Below are 18131 nucleotides of genomic sequence, written 5' to 3' on the forward strand. Positions count from 1 at the left end.
CACATTCCCAGTGGGTCAGAAGTTTACAAACACTCAATTCATATTTGGTAGCATTGCCTATAAATTGTTTAACTTGGGTCAAATGTTTCGGGTAAATCATTCTCTCTACTATTATTCTGACATTTCACATTCTTAAAATAAAGTGGTGATCCTAACTTACCTAAGACAGGGAATTTTTACTAGGTTTAAATGTCGGGAATTGTGAAAAACTGAGTTTCAAATCAAATCAAATGTATTTATATAGCCCTTCTTACATCAGCTGATATCTCAAAGTGCTGTACAGAAACCCAGCCTAAAACCCCAAACAGCAAGCAATGCAGGTGTAGAAGCACGGTGGCTAGGAAAAACTCCCTAGAAAGGCCAAAACCTAGGAAGAAACCTAGAGAGGAACCAGGCTATGAGGGGTGGCCAGTCCTCTTCTGGCTGTGCTGGGTGGAGATTATAACAGCACATGGCCTAGATGTTCAAATGTTCATAAATGACCAGCATTGTCAAATAATAATAATCATAGTAGTTGTCGAGGGTGCAACAAGTCAGTAACACAAGAGTAAGTGTCAGTTGGCTTTTTCATAGCCGATCTTTGAGAGTATCTCTACCACTCCTGCTGTCTCTAGAGAGTTGAAAACAGCAGGATAGGTCAGGGTAGGTCAAGGTTCCAGCAGGTCTGGGACAACAGGTCTGGGACAGGTAGCACGTCCGGTGAACAGGTCAGGTTTCCATAGCTGCAGGCAGAACAGTTTAGAATGTATTTGGCTAAGGTGTATGTAAACGTCCGACTTCAACTGTATATAACGTGACGTAATGATGCCACGTAAAATTTGCCGCTATACTTGAAACACAGCATTCCTAATCTAGCCCACAATGTCTGCTGTGTGGATCGAGCAGTCAATAAGTCAAGCAGTCATTTGAAAGAGTAACACAATTTCAGCAAGACAACTCAAAGGCGAAATCCATGAACACAAATATAATGGAATTCATTGCCCTTGACAATCAACCATTCTCTGTTGTGGGTGATGTTGGCTTTCACCGACTGGTCGAGCACCGGTACACACTACCAAGTGAGCTATTTTTCAGATGTTTCCCTACCGGAGTTACACAGTAATAGCGTCTCTGCTATTAGCTTCACGACATACATACTATGGAATGCCGTTTGGGTCTTTGCGTGTCAAAAAAGAGACAGTAGCACAGTCAAAGCTGCACAAAAATGTCAGCAAACAAGCAAACACCAGCCACGAACGATGTGTTTACAATATCGCATTGGTAATAAAGCATAATTTGTTCGACCACATCTTCTGGGGTAGCTAGCTTTATTTTGGTACCTAGCTAGCACCAATACAACCAGCCTGAAAACAATGACCAGTAGAAACTGCAGTCATTTTCATTATTCTTAGCAATGATTTAGGAATCCTTGTAAGTATTAGCTAGATTGCCACTTGTTGTTCGCCTATTGAAATTGAATTTCAGTTCATGAAAATAAATAGCTAGCCAGCTAGTTAACCCTGTTTCCCAAAGCTAACGTTATAAGCAGCCAGCTAGCTTCATCTGGCTAGTGAGGCTCAACCGGACCGGGTTATGTGTAAACTGGAAACCACATATCCTGAGGCTGCATTTATTGTAGCTGGGGATTTTAACAAGGCTAATCTGAAAACAAAGCTCCCTAAATGTTATCAGCATATCGAATGCGCGACCCGGGCCAGCAAAATCCTGGATCATTGTTACTCTAACTTCCGCGACGCATACAAAGCCCTCCCTCGCCCTCCTTTCGGCAAATCTGACCACGACTCCATTTTGTTGATCCCAGCCTATAGACAGAAACTAAAACAGGAAACGCCCGTGCTCAGGTCTGTTCAACGCTGGTCCGACCAATCTGATTCCACGCTTCAAGATTGCTTCGATCACATGGACTGGGATATGTTCCGGATAGCGTCGAACAACAACATTGATGTATACGCTGATTCGGTGAATGAGTTTATTAGCAAGTACATCTGTGATGTTGTACCCACAGCGAATATTAAAACCTTCCCCAACCAGAAACCGTGGATTGATGGCAGCATTCGCGCAAAACTGAAAGCGCGAACCACTGCTTTTAATCTGGGCAAGGCGACCAGAAACATGACCGAATACAAACAGTGTAGCTATTCCCTCCGCAAGGCAATCAAACAAGCTAAGCGTCAGTATAGAGACAAAGTAGAGTCACAATTCAATGGCTCAGACACGAGAGGTATGTGGCAGGGTCTACAGTCAATCACGGAAAACCACACCGTCGCGGACCCTGATGTCTTGCTCCCAGACAAACTAAACAACTTCTTTGCTCGCTTTGAGGACAATACAGTGCCACTGACACGGCCCGCTACCAAAACCTGCGGCCTCTCCTTTACCACAGCCAACGTGAGTAAAACATTTAAACGTGTTAACCCTCGCAAGGCTGCCAGCCCAGACGGCGTCCCTAGCCATGTCCTCAGAGCATGTGCAGATCAGCTGGCTGGTGTGTTTACGGACATATTCAATCAATCCCTATCCCAGTCTGCTCTTCCCACATGCTTCAACAACATGCTTTACCAACAACGTCAACATTGTTCCTGTTCCCAAGAAAGCTAAGGTATCTGAGCTAAACAACTATCGCCCCGTAGCACTCACTTCCATCATCATGAAGTGCTTTGAGAGACGAGTCAAGGATCATATCACCTCCACCCTATCTGACACCCTAGACCCACTCCAATTTTCTTACCGCCCCAATAGGTCCACAGACGACGCAATCGCAATCACACTGCACACTGCCCTAACCCATCTGGACAAGAGGAATACCTATGTATGAATGCTGTTCATCGACTACAGCTCAGCATTTAACACCATAGTACCCTCCAAACTCGTCATTAAGACCCTGGGTCTCGACCCCGCCCTGTTCAACTGGGTCTTAGACCTTCTGACGGGACACCCCCAGGTGGTGAGGGTAGCAAACAACATCTCCACCCCGCTGATCCTCAACACTGGGGCCTCACAAGGGTGCGTTCTCAGCCCTCTCCTGTACTCCCTGTTCACCCATGACTGCGTGGCCATGCACGCCTCCAACTCAATCATCAAGTTTGCAGATGACACTACAGTGGTAGGCTTGATTACCAACAACGACGAGACGGCCTACAGGGAGGAGGTGAGGGCCCTCGGAGTGTGGTGTCAGGAAAATAACCTCACACTCAACGTCAACAAAACAAAGGAGATCATCATGGACTTCAGGAAACAGCAGAGGGAGCACCCCCTATCCACATCGACGGGACAGTAGTGGAGAAGGTGGAAAGTTTTAAGTTCCTCGGCATACACATCACGGACAAACTGAAATGGTCCACCCACACAGACAACGTAGTGAAGAAGGTGCAACAGCGCCTCTTCAACCTCAGGGGGCTGAAGAAATTTGGCTTGTCACCAAAAACACTCACAAACCTTTACAGATGCACAATCGAGAGCAATCTGTCTGGCTGTATCACCGCCTGGTACGGCAACTGCTCCGCCCACAACCGTAAGGCTCTCCAGTGGGTAGTGAGGTCTGCACAACGCATCATTGGGGGCAAACTACCTGCCCTCCAGGACACCTACACCACTCGATGTCACAGGAAGGCCAAAAAGATCATCAAGGACAACAACTACCCGAGCCACTGCCTGTTCACCCCACTATCATCCAGAAGGCGAGGTCAGTACAGGTGCATCAAAGCTGGGAAAGAGACTGAAAACAGCTTCTGTCTCAAGGCCATCAGACTGTTAAACAGCCATCACTAACATTGAGTGGCTGCTGCCAACATACTGACTAAAATCTCTAGCCACTTTAATAATTAACATTGGATGTAATAAATGTATCACTCGTCACTTTAAACAGTGCCACTTTATATAATGTTTACATTCCCTACATTACTCATCTCATATGTATATAGTGTACTCTATACCATCTACTGCATCTTGCCTATGCCGTTCGGCCATTGCTCATCCATATATTTATATGTACATATTCTTATTCATGCCTTTGTTGTTGTGAAATTGTTAGATTACTTGTTAGATATTACTGCATGGTCGGAACTAGAAGCACAAGCATTTCGCTACACTCGCATTAACATCTACTAACCTTGTGTATGTGACCAATAAAATTTGATTTGATTTGAAGCTAGCCACAATAAGGATTAGGCACAATAGTGGAATTTGCGGTTTGCCTTCAAAATAAAAGTATTTCATTGACAGTGATGCAAATGAATACAAATAGTAGAATTATACCATACTTTTATTTTTAAGGCTAACCGCAAAGTCCACTATTGTGGCTAATCTTTATTGTGGCTAGCTTCACATAGATGGGTCCGACCACCATTAATCAAATAAGAACTTATAAAGTAGGGTTATTTTAGATGATGACACCTAGCTATTGTCATTTTTGCAATGTTTTTGGGGAAGAACAATGTTTGCATCCATGAGCTAGCTAGATTTTTTTTGTGACCAGCACTGTAGGTGTGCTAGACAACTTTACCAGCATCATAGCATACGTATCGATAATTCATTGTGACATATGAAGTACAAGTGATAGTGTAGTCAATGTGTAATAACTGTAAAAAATGTATGAAAGCGTTAAATTATTATGTGACTTGCAGTCATATTCAGATCCTGATTGGTCAACAAGCTTATTTGACACGTCAAATAGTGTTATTTGACGTGTATCTTTTTTTGACACACAAAGACCCAAACGGCGTTCCATAGAAATCCTGGTTGAGAATGAAACGACTGAAGAAATGAACAATGAAACAGCACAGCAAGTAAGTGAAAGAAATAGGTTATAATTATGTTTTATTGGTACTGGGGACACGTAAATGTCAACAAAATAATTTTGGAGGATGTGTGTGTGTGTGTGTGTGTGTGTGTGTGTGTGTGTGTGTGTGTGTGTGTGTGTGTGTGTGTGTGTGTGTGTGTGTGTGTGTGTGTGTGTGACCTTTATTTAACTAGGCAAGTCAGTTAAGAACAAATTCTTATTTACAATGACGGCCTACCCTGGACGATGCTGGGCCAATTTTGCGCCGCCCTATGGGATTCCCAATCAAGGCCGGATGTGATAGAGCCTGGATTCGAACCAGGGACTGTAGTGACGCCTTTTGCACTTAGACCGTTGCGTCCAGGTGTGTGTGTTAACTACTTAACTGTACTAGAATGCTTAAACGGCCGCAATTTTTTAAAATAACGGTTATCATTTTTTTTGGCAAGGAAAATATCGGATATCGGTATTGGCCAAAAATGTAATACCGGTGCATCACTACTTCAAACATGCATACACCATTGTGTGAAAGAATCATAAAGTATAAACATTTTGAATTACACACCATTTTCAAAAAATGTTAAGTAGATGTTTTTTGTACATTTCTATTCACCCCAGAATAATTTCTTACAGTGTGGCTGTGTGGTTGAGTGGATAAAATTCCAACTCTCTGCCCCTCCTGTTTCTAATCTGTCTAAATAAAGCATTGAAAAAATAAAGGTGGAATTCCACAAAAAAGATTATCCATAGGCCCTAATCATCAATAAATATTTAGATTATGAACCATTTGCATTTTTAAACCATTGATTGTATGATGCCTATTACATGCACTGAAACCCTAAAATTGTTTTCACAACACTCTCTTAATAACACCAATATTCAGGTTGAAGAACCACTTTAGGTGTTTGAGTACACTCTGTCTATTAAAACACTTACATTGGGTTGAAATTCAAACACCCTCCAAACACCAGATCTCAGCTTAGGTGCATTTCTTTTCATGGTTTCTTTACACAATCATGGTGTTTTGAGACTTTCTATTTTTACAGTGTATCTTAGCCACACACTCCTCCCCTTCTTCTTGTCTGAACATTTAAAATTATACTCAAAACACATTATCTTCACACTTAATTTTGATGCTTTTCACTGACACCCGCAACTCAATAATCAGCTAGGCCTATTGCAACGTGCGCTGCCCAAATTGCACGCTTCTCAAATAGGCATAGGCCTACGTACTTGCGATTTGAAACAATCAACAGCTATTTTTATTTTAAATAAGCTCATGATCCTTTGTGGCTAAGTCATGCTCTCTGATAAAGTATTTTATTTAGAGAGGAGTAACTATATAATTTTGGTGAAATATCAATTTACATTAGGGGAAGCCAGCACCTGCCAACATTCCTTTCCAATTCGCAAGTGGTTGACACCAGAGATTGGTATATAATGATGAAATGCTCATGTCTCCGCCCTAACAATGGGAGTGGTTGTCCCAAAGGCGGGAAAGCAGACGACAAGTTTAGGTCTGCATATTAATCCCATAGAAACGCTTATTCTGGACAGATTTTGGCGAGAGTGAGCCCTGTTGCTTCGCCTCTTCCACTCTGCTGAAAATATCTCACTGGAGAAAGCATCCGAGTGAGCGAAACATCACCCCTCTGTCTCACTATATGTAACCCATGTATCTGACCCTGTCTGGACAAAAATAGTATGACATGCCATACTCTTTTTGTCCAGATAACATCAGATACATGCTGCACACATAATGAGACAGAGAGGCGCTGTTTCGCTTGCTCGCATGCTATATCTGAGATTGATGCGTCTTTCTGTCGGAGCACGTCTCAGTGATATATATGATCAATATTTCAATATTTTATTTGGATGGGCAAGGAGGTATGGTAGGGCAGGCCAGGCCCTTTAAAGCCCGCACATAATGCCGGCCCTGCTTCCTCCATCTTACTGTCTTTCTATCTCTCTTTCACTGGTTAGTGAGAAGAAGGAACAGTAAGTACTAACGCGTGTTTGCATGCTTGGCATTATGTGCATGTGTTGTGTGTCAACATCCCCAGTGTTTACTGAGAATAAGCAAACCACATTCTTCACTAAATGTAGAATAGCTCTCAGCAGCAAAATGATGTCTTGTGCTGTGGTTGCATTATATTATTCATGGCCTGTTCACTAACAAATCCTTTTTTCTGAAATACCTTACCAATATTCAAGTGTACACGACTATCCTGCAAAGTCTATGTATAGAAGTGAAATACATTTGAAAAACCTTAAATTCATAATAAGGTTGTAATAATAAATCATTCCTTTTATAGTTCTGATTTTGAAAACTTTGTCATCTGTTACAATTGCTATTATTTTGTAAATATATCGTATCATTTCAATTTAGAGGCATCTAGAATTGTGGTTTTCTGAACATTTTGTGTTAACCTTGTATTTTTTGCCTTGTTAGCCTTGTGTTAGCCTTGTTAGCCTTTGTGTTAGCCATGTCCCCAACGGGTGCGGGCGGCGAAGGTCGAGTCATGCGTCCTTCGAAATATGAGCCGCCAAATCACGCTTCTTAACACCCGCCCGCTTAACCTGGAAGCCAAGCCACACCAATGTGTCGAAGGAATCACCGTTCAACTGATGACCAACGTCAGCCTGCAGGCGCCCGGCCCACCACAAGGAGTCGCTAGAACGATGAGCCAAGTAAAGCCCCCACGGCCAAACCCTCCCCTAACCCGGACGACGCTGGACTAAGTGACGCCTCTAGCACCCGGGTCTGTAGTGACGCCTCTAGCACAGCGATGCAGTGCCTTAGACCGCTGTCACACTCGGGAGGCTCCTTTGTATTGTTCTAATAATACCCAACACTTTACACACAACTGGCAGTCAGAGGGGATTTTCAGCCTGATGGATTTTTCACTGTGCTTCCCTCCTCTGTATATGAACTTTGGCCTTATTTGGGTCACAGGGTTGTAGTGAAACCATTTCTCCCTTTTGCTGGGAAGATGTCGGACTCTCAAAAGCATATTTGGACGTCAATGAAATATAGGCCCTATAATTAGTTGAAAGTCATGTGGGAATAAAAACAAAGAAGTTGCTATTTTGGACCAAGAGTCAAAGTGGCACTTGCGTCAGTAGTGATTCAGTAAAGAGTGCAGCTCATTTATATGTGGTTGTGGATTTTTATTTCACTGAGTACAGTAGCATTTCATAAGACGTTGTTGCAGCAGCAGTGTATTTTAGCAAGGAAGCATTTTAGTGTTATTGCACCATCGCTCTACAGTATATACCAATGCCAGCTCAGATTTAAATAGTGCATATAGTTCAAAACAGGATCATACAGTATGTGAATGGAAGCTATAATTTCAAGCTATCAAGACATCATTATGGTCGTATTTAGGTTGAATGTTATTCTTCACTTTTATACAGTGTTCTTTATATTCATTGCTGCATAATCCCAGGGAATCTGTCAGATGAACGTCCCCTGCTGGCGTGTTCTTCAGATCCCGTGGCAACACTGTCAATGTGGAATGTCAGAACCCATTCTGAGGTGTCTAATGGCTTTTTCAAACAAGGCGTCCGCGGAATGATAATGAAGTGCTAGTTCTTAATTGAATTGGAGAAATTAGACAAAGTACTGTCAGACATTAAGAGGAGCATTGGACTGCATCAAAAGATCAAGTTGTCAGCTTGCACCACTGCTGAATTTATTGTGACTTTCATGCCTCTGGGGTGCTGCTCAATGACAGAAATGATGGATTTTCCCTAGGGTGTGATTTTATGTATGCCTTTGCCAAGAGAGCAAGCTTTTATTCAAGGTAACTTATGCATTTGACCTGCACTCTAAATCTCTGCCACTTTTTACAGCTGGCCATTTAAACAGCTGTGTATTCCTCCAGGGGTTTGAACCAGCAACCTTCAAATTCAACCTTAAGTCAGGTCAGTGACCCCCAAAAAAGCCAGAGCAGACCTAATGCCTGTGTGTTATTGTGAGGTGGTTTCCTTATGTAACTGCCATCAGGGAACATGATCAGTGGCAAACAGGCTCAGAATAATAAAATGATTCCTCACATTCCTCCACTTGACCTTGAGGCTCATTTGAAGTCGATATGCTGAAAGTCTGAGGGGGGCTTTCTGATGTTTTTAAACTAGCACAGATGTCGACAGATCCATGTCAAACCCATGGCATCAGCTCAAAGACAAACCTCTGATGTAGTCAGAGGAGTTAACACACACGATTAGTTGTGCCCCAGAATTTATTTTTCTCACTATAACCAAATCACACGTTATAAATTGAGACTGAATTGCATTATCAGTTTCTAAATCAAGTGTCAACTCCCTCCATCCAGGATACACTGCTGTGAAAATCAAACAAACTTCTAAAACCACTATCTGCAAATCAGTGAATCTCAGCCATAGTGATCATAAACAGCATGTAACATTTATCTCCCAGTCTTCACATCTGCAGCATTTGATCTGTGAAATGTGCACTGCACACAGTGTTATTACACAATACGCTCTCGTCTGAGTTACATGCTCAATGTCATGAGCTTACGGATTGGGTTTCTAAAAAAGACCCACATTGAGGGCTCTATTTTAACAAACCTAACACAATGGTAACTCTAAGGGCTCTATTTTAACAAACCTAACACAATGGTAAATCTAAGGGCTCTATTTTAACAAACCTAACACAATGGTAAATCTAAGGGCTCTATTTTAACAAACCTAACACAATGGTAACTCTAAGCGCAGGTGGTAGCTCTATAGGTTCAGGGGTGTGTCAGAAATATTTTTGTTATTTTCACTATTACAATTATCAGCGTACTTACTGGCGTTGGTGCGAAAGGGCTGGGTTTTGATGACTAAACAAGTTGTGTGTGTGTCGAGGCACTGGCCAATCAGAACGTGCTTCATGGCGATATATGTGGTTGCTTCAAGTTGTGTATTTACGGTCTTTTATATGTTGCCTTGGAATCAACTCCAATTCCAATGTTAGTCTGTTATAGTTTGTTAAATAGCTTACAGAAACGAAATAACAAAATGTAGACCAATCTTGGATAAATAGTTAACTTGAACCTAGTCCACATTGTTCTAAGTAATTGCATGGCTTCTATAGTATTCACACTGATATAGGGTCTGCTCCCAAATAGGGCTGTTTTATGAACATAATCGGAACCAACTTACAGATCAGATCACATTCACACATCAGAGGTTGCATTGTATGCGCGCCACGGACGTGGTAAGCATAAAACCAGGAAGGTGAATCATTCTAATAAGATTGGTTGTAATAAAATTAAACGAAACAACAACAATAAATACATTTAAAATATAATGATATCATAAAAAACAGACACGCATTGCTGTTGAACCAGCCTTCGTTATAGTAGACCTAAGGGAGGGCTTGGGAAAACAAGCAATTTTAACAGGTTACAGATAACTTCTAAATACGATGTTCATCGGTATTCATCGAAGGTTCTCATCTTTTATTTCATGATGGGTGTGGACACGTAGCCTCCATCATGGAGGGGGTTTTATGCAGGTCCAAAACAGGACTTGCAAGGCTAAAATAATGTGGGCCTGCTTGCAATGAATAAATAAAAAGGGAACGTCAGCTCACTGCTTTATATTTTAATTTATAATTAAGATTTATTTCCAAGCGGTCTCAGGAGCCAAACCTTTTATCAACAGTTTTGACTAGAACACGATTGCAATGGGCAGACCAAAAAAAAACTTAATTGAGAGGAGGGGAGGATATGCTTGGTTTTTAATGAAAAAAAACACGTTTTTTATGTTACTAAATACGAAGTATACAGACACCAAAAGCACATTAGGCTACTCTCGTTCCATGCGCATATGGGCAGTGTGCGTCACAGCTGGATGAGCTCAGTTTCCGCTGTCAAAATTCATACTATTAAGTGCATTCGTGAAAGTATTTAAACCCCTTGACTTTTTCACAATTTGTTACGTTACAGCCTTATTCTAAAATTGATTAAATATTTTTTTCCCCCTCATCAATCTATACACAATACCCCGTAATAACAAAGCAAAAACAGGTTTTTAGAAATGTTTGCAAATGCATTAAAAATAAAAAACTATCACATTTGCATAAGTATTCAGAACCTTTACTCAGTACTTTGTTGAAGCACCTTTGGCAGTGATTACAGCCTCGAGTCTTCTTGGGTATGACACTACAAGCTTGGCACACCAGTATTTTGGTAGTTTCTCCCATTCTTCAAGCTCTGTCAGGTTGGATGGGGAGCATTGCTGCACAGCTATTTTCAGGTCTCTCCAGAGATGTTCAATCGGGTTCAAGTCCAGGATCTGGCTGGCCCACTCAAGGACATTGAGACTTGTCCCGAAGCCACTCCAGCATTGTCTTGGCTGTGTGCTTAGGGTTGTTGTCCTGTTGGAAGGTGAACCTTTGCCCCAGTCTGAGGTCCTGAGCGCTCTGGAGTAGGGTTTCATCAAGGATCTCTGTATTTTTCTCCGTTCATCTTTCCCTCGATCCTGACTAGTCTCACAGTCCCTGCTGCTGAAAAACATCCCCACAGCATGGTGCTGCCACCATGCTTCACCGTAGGGATGGTGCCAGGTTTCCTCCAGACGTGACACATGGCATTCAGGCCAAAGAGTTGAATCTTGGTTTCATCAGACCAGAGAATCTTGTTTCTCATTGTCTTGAGAGTTTTTAGGTGCCTTTTGGCAAACTCCAAGCTGGCAGTCATGTGCCTTTTACTGAGGAGTGGTTTCTGTCTGGCCACTCTACCATAAATGCCTTATTGAGGGAGTGCTGCAGAGATGGTTGTCCTTCTGGAATGCTCTCCCATCTCCACAGAGGAACTGTGGAGCTCTGTCAGAGTGACCATCGGGTTCTTGGTCACTTCCCTGACCAATGCTCTTCTCCCCCTATTATTCAGTTTGGCTGGACAGCCAGCTCTAAGAAGAGTCTTGGTGGTTCCAAACTTCAAACTTCTTCCATTTAATAATGATGGAGGCTATTGCGTTCTTGGGGACCTTCAATGCTGCAGACATTTTTTGGTACCCTTCCCCAGATCTGTGCCTTGACACAATCCTGTCGCTGACCTCTACGGACAATTCTTTCGACCTCATGGCTTGTTTTTTTGCTCTGATATGCACTGTCAACTGTGGGACCTTTATATAGACAGGTGTGTGCCTTTCCAAATCATGGCCAATCAATTGAATTTACCACAGGTGGACTACAATCAAGTTGTAGAAACATCTCAAGGATGATCAATGAAAACAGGATGCACCTGAGCTCAATTTGCAGTCTCATAGCAAAGGGTCTGAATACTTATAAAATAAATAAGGTATTTCTGTTTTTTATTTTTAATAAATGTGCAAAAATGTCTAAAAATCTGTTTTCGCTTATTCATTATGGGGTATTTTGTGTAGATTGATGAGGATTTTTTTTTTAATCCATTTTAGAATAAGGCTGTAATGTAACAAAATGTGGAAAAGTCAAGGAGGTCTGAATACTTTCTGATTGCACTGTAACCAACTGCATTACCGCTAAAACCAGCTTTTGGTTGGTCTTAAATATCCCTAACAACGCTGCCAGAAATTATCACTTTGGATCATGTTTTTAAGGACACACCTCAAACATTCCCACCCTGCCTATCTGAGTGCAAGCGAGCTGATATAAGACATATAAATGGCCGAACCTCGTTTTAGGGCTGGAAAATGCCAGTTTTTACATGACGAAATTGCAAACTTAACGTGTGTTTGACACTAGCACTTCCTTAACCCCAGCTGAAAAATAGAGCCCTGAGAGTATTATTTAGGCACTTTTTCCTACGTAGGCCTGTTTTAGAAATGGAATCTCTTGTTTAAACTGATTTCACATGGTGAAAAACAAATCTCAATGAGGTAGAGCTCAGGTCAGCTCGTTTGTATTAACAGTCATGAGTCATCCATTACGCAAAGGATTGGACTTCAGGGTATTGTAAGACTTCAGCTTTATAGAGGGAGAAAGAAATAAAGATAGAAAGAAAGGGAAAATAAAAATATTATACAGTGCACTGTCCTGTATTACAATCAGGCCAAGTATTGTGAAAACTTGCAGTTGCCAAGCTGATTACAGAACATGGTGTAATTTTCCTTGCCTTTTTCTCTGCCTGTTTTGGAAAGAATGTGAAGTGAAAGGTCATTGAGTCACAATAGCGTTCACCAACTGTAATTACTTCCTCCTTGATTTCATTGGGGTTTGTTTTTTTAACATTTTTTTTCTTCAAACCATGATGAGAATTTGATTCGGCAAAAAATTATTCCCCTGGCTGCCTCTAACCTTGGACGTAATTTAATTGTCATTGCACACGGAATGTCGCTCTGAACTACTTGACTTAACCTGGCTCAAATCGAGTGCCTCCTCTCTCCTTTTAGTTTATCATTGTTATTGTTACAGTGGAAGGCAGCCTGCCAAGATGTTACAATACAGTTGGTGGTTGACATAAAATGTGACCATAGAAAGACTCTGGAGGTTTGAAAATACTTTGTGTACTGTGGAATTATCTCAATACCTCTAACAAAGGACTCCAATCAGACAGGTTTATGTGTTTTATAACTGACAATATTGAAGGTCTCAAATCAGCGAGTTACAAGGAAACTAAGAATGGAAATAATGATTAGATCAGTGTATGTGTTGTGCAACAACATCACCTAATGTTCTCATGGATTTAACTTTAGAGGATTGGAATTGTTATTCAGATATTTCCATAGTTTTTATGCTACACTCCTGAAACCTAGAATGGAAATGTTTATTTGCTAAATGCTTATTATACAAATAATTCAGAATTAGCTTGCTTATCTTCCTTCCCTAGGCCCTGTGTGTGGTTGTGTCTTTCTTTCCCCAGAAACATTGTCACTAGGATACTAACTAGCACATGTTTTGTCCCCATACTCTCAGCCCCTAACCTGAAGGGTCGGCCACGAAAGAAGAAACTGTCAGTGTCCCAGCGAAGGGACTCCCAGGGCCACAGTCAGGGGCCTCAGGGACCGCAAGAACCCAGCACCCCAGAGAACAAGTCTCCCACCAAGGTACACCAGTCACATAACATTTGATTTAATAGTGGACATGCATAAAGATGATGGCCCCATGTACTTACCACAAATAACTATTTTGCTAAGTTCGTTGTATTATACACTGCTCTCATTACTCTTTTTTTGTATCTGCATTAGCACAGTAAATTTGATCCCAATTCTAGTTCCCAGACTGCAAAAAAAAAAAAGATTATGCTGGTTTATTTGCACATTGAACCATGTCACTAGCCGTAGTTTAAAACAATGACATCATATCTGAATTCCTCCATCTTTGTGTGCCTTCGCCATTCACTTCACTTTATTTCAGTTTGGTTGATTAAAAAATGTAAAGGTTGTGATTTATATGGAGTGATATGATAATCCTTTTGACAGAATCATGCATTCATTAAATAGCCCCCACTTCCTGTTGAGTGTTAACCCTTCAACTCCCACTCTTATATTTCCTACAGGTAAAACCTAACTGCAAGGTGACGGTTCCCACTAGGGGCACAATGGCCAAACCCAGGATCTGTAAACAGGCATCTGTGGAGGAGAAGGTGGAGAGGGAGAAGAAGGAGGAGAAAGAAGAGGACGAGGAATCATCAAAGGAGAGTCGTGCAGACGAGCAGGCCTTCCTAGTAGCCCTATACAAGTACATGAAAGAGAGGGACACACCTATCGATAGGATCCCCTTCCTGGGATTTAAGCAGAGTGAGTGAAATATCTTCCTTTTATATTCATATAAGCTTTGAATATAGGATATATAATCTTCACACACCAGGTCCTGTAAAAAGCATCATATGTGGGTCCATAACGCTTCTTCTCACACTGTCAGAGCGTCGCATGCATGGGAAGCACATCTCGCTCAGATCAAACGCTTCTTATGTAGGTCGAATGTTTCACTTCACAACAATGAGGTTTCACATGCTAGGGAAGATTATGTCTTATATAGAGAACCATACGAGAACCGTCATTCAATATTATTTCTCGGCACAGCCATGCGTCATTGTGGTGCAATTCACTCTATACAAAAAGAGGTGAGCTGTTTTACATGTTAGTCTCTCTATACAAATGTAAGCTGTGGTTCACGATTAAACCCCATATAGATATTTGGAAAGAGACGTCATCTTCACACCAAAGAGGCTGTTCTTAAGTTGGCCAATGTGGTTGAGATGATATGATAGTGACTCAGTATGCATGCATATTGTAGTTACTGAGTCTACAGCATAGCATCGTTTGAATCGAAGCATAACGCCAACCGTTTTACATACAGTACATGTTCTGAATTACAAACCAAGCAAGACTCTTCTCATTAAAGCTTCCAATAATGCAATTTAAACTTGTCCTTGGCAACTTGACTGTTTAAAAAAATAGAACTACTACAAAATATGCTCAGACGCAATCAGCTTTCATGATTCCTTTCAGTCACTGCAATAGCCTCAAGTATCAAAGCAAAACTTTCCTGTTATGGAAATGGTGTTTTTGGTATTTGTTTTATGAGTGGTCTATAATTAAGAAAACAACTGTTTAAAAGCACTGGATTGTCGAACGGTAATACACATGTATTCCTGTCCTCTTTCAATGTGCCTCCTACATGCTTTGTGTGATTGTTAACAGAAGCCATTTAATGACATATTCTTCTCTAAACCATTGGCTCTGAAATGCACACAGAGCTACCAATTCCACTTCCTCTAAAGCACAATGTAGGGCAGACAGAGCAGTGCAGATACAGGTGAAATACTGTAAGTGAATCGGTCAATCTATCCCCTTTATTTTAATGGCATATTCTACACAGGGCAATGCTATACCTCCAGCTCAAAGTTTGTTATCTGTTCCACCAGAAAGGAAGCTTCTTTGGGTCTTCTTTGCCATCTATTTAGCTTTAGCAGTGTGCCTGCTCGCTGCACAGGAGGTAAGATAAATGAACTTCAGAAGAAGAAAAGCCACATGACAAAAAGAGGTTTCATTATATTCCATTCACTTGAACAAACAGCTATTCCCAGTGTTGGTACCACATTCTGAATGTACAAGGAGGGGGCTGGGAGTGTGTGTCAGTGTTGGTACCACATTCTGAATGTACAAGGAGGGGGCTGGGAGTGTGTGTCAGTGTTGGTACCACATTCTGAATGTACAAGGAGGGGGCTGGGAGTGTGTGTCAGTGTTGGTACCACATTCTGAATGTACAAGGAGGGGGCTGGGAGTGTGTGTCAGTGTTGGTACCACATTCTGAATGTACAAGGAGGGGGCTGGGAGTGTGTGTCAGTGTTGGTACCACATTCTGAATGTACAAGGAGGGGGCTGGGAGTGTGTGTCAGTGTTGGTACCACATTCTGAATGTACAAGGAGGGGGCTGGGAGTGTGTGTCAGTGTTGGTACCACATTCTGAATGTACAAGGAGGGGGCTGGGAGTGTGTGTCAGTGTTGGTACAGTTTGACATCATATTGCACATTTTAAATTGCATTAGTCGCAAATAGGAGAATGAGGAGTTGGGTAGGGGAGGTGATGCACATTATTTCAGCCTGCCTTTAGAGAGGTTATTTTTGCCTTGTTTATTATTTACCTGTTTGAACTTGTCTGTTTTAGTCTACATTGTGTTTAGTCTGTTTTGCCATGTGATAATTGCCCTGTTGAATAGAGTGAATTAGAGAAAAAACAGGCAGTAAGTAATCTAAGAAAGAAGCATTCTCTTATTTTCTTTTTTTTCTGTGCTTCCTAATTCTGCTTGCTATTGTGGTAATTACAGTCTATGCATAACAACCCCATTAATAGGCCTTAGCTGCTATCCAGTTGAAAACACAATGCCACTCTGCAGTTCAAATAGAACCCACCCAGCTTCCTTTGTTATTCTGCCTGTTCATTGACAACAGCCACGGAAGAGGAGAAAGGAAAAATCAATGCTGTCAAATGCAGAGATAGGAAAATGTCATTTTGAAAAATGCAAGCCTTTGTGTACGCAAAGATTGAATTTTGATGGATTTCTCCCTAGGCGAACCTTCCTTATTTATAGGTCTTCATTTAAAAATGATGTTACAATGATGTTACAGAAAGCAGATACAAATGTCATTGTTTGGAAAATCGCACAATAAAGTGGGTTCATTGTTTGCGGGGAAATATACTGTCAGAGATGGAATGATTTCAAGATTCATCTGAAAGGGTCTTTGTTGGATTTTGATCACCTGCCTAATCACTATGCTACACAACCGCTCTAATCCATGTGATATCATCTGTCATTGGATCTTTGCATGTAAAATTCTATGCAAAATGGCATTGGCGTTTGAGCCAACATTGGTAACGAGTGCTAACATGTCAAGTAATACTTCATGCTCATAATGGTGTTTATTCAAATCCCCTTCAGCTGAAGTGTTACAGAGCTAGCTAGGTGTCAGGATGTATCTACAGTAGTTTATGTGGCTACAGTGCATTCGGAAAGTATTCAGACCCCTTCACTTTTTCCAAAATATTTTACATCACAGCCTTATTCTAAAAATGTTTTTTATTAATCCTCATCAATCTCAGACAATGCTCCAAAATGACAAAGTGAAAACAGGTTTCGATTTTTTTTCAAGTGTACTATAAATAAAAAACAGATACTTTATTTACATAAGTATTTCTGACCCTTTGCTATGAGACTCAAAATGGAGCTCAGGTGCATCCTGTTTCCATTGATCATCCTTGAGATGTTTCTACAACTTGATTGTCGTCCACCTGTGGTAAATTCAGTTAAGCAAAAACCAAGCCATGAGGTCGAAGGAATTGTCCGTAGAGCTCCGAGACAGGATTGTGTTGAGGCACAGATCTGGGGAAGGGTACCAAAACATTTCTGCAGCATTGAAGGTCCCCAAGAACACAGCGGCCTCCATCATTCTTAAATGGAAGAAGTTTGGAACCACCAAGACTCTTCCTTGAGCTGGCCGGCCGGCCAAACCAAGCAATAGGGGGAGAAGGGACTTGGTCAGAGAGGTGACCAAGAACCCAATGGTCACTCTGACAGAGCTCCAGAGTTCCTTTGTGGAGATGGAAGAACTCCACCAATCAGGCATTTATGGTAGAGTGGCCAAACGGAAGCCACTCCTCAGTAAAAGGCACATGACAGCCCGCTTGGAGTTTGCCAAAAGGTACCTACAGAATTCAAGTAACAGACACATCTCAACATCAGCTGTTCAGAGAAGACTGCGTGAATAAGGCCTTCATGGGACTGGGAGATTAGTCAGGATCGAGAAAAAGATTAATGGAGCAAAGTACAGAGAGATCCTTAATGAAAACCTGCTCCAGAGAGCTTAGGACCTCAGACTGGGGCGAAGGTTCACCTTCCAACAGGACAACAACCAT

At 41.5% G+C, this 18131-nt stretch overlaps 1 protein-coding gene across 3 annotated transcripts in view; it reads left to right on the forward strand.

The window, feature by feature from the left end:
* The window catches only part of LOC115153284 (AT-rich interactive domain-containing protein 5B-like), a 77337-nt gene that overhangs the window by 43293 nt on the left and 15913 nt on the right, over window positions 1-18131 (forward strand). For all 3 annotated transcript variants that reach the window (XR_003867677.1, XM_029698568.1, XM_029698569.1), the window contains 2 exons: window positions 13689-13819; window positions 14272-14512. Coding sequence is in view for 2 of the 3 variants with exons in the window: in XM_029698568.1 (XP_029554428.1) it covers window positions 13689-13819; window positions 14272-14512 (372 nt within the window). In the remaining variant the exon portion in view is untranslated. The remainder of the gene's footprint in view (window positions 1-13688; window positions 13820-14271; window positions 14513-18131) is intronic.

This window comes from Salmo trutta, chromosome 18, assembly GCF_901001165.1.
Source record: "Salmo trutta chromosome 18, fSalTru1.1, whole genome shotgun sequence".
Lineage (NCBI taxonomy): Eukaryota > Metazoa > Chordata > Actinopteri > Salmoniformes > Salmonidae > Salmo > Salmo trutta.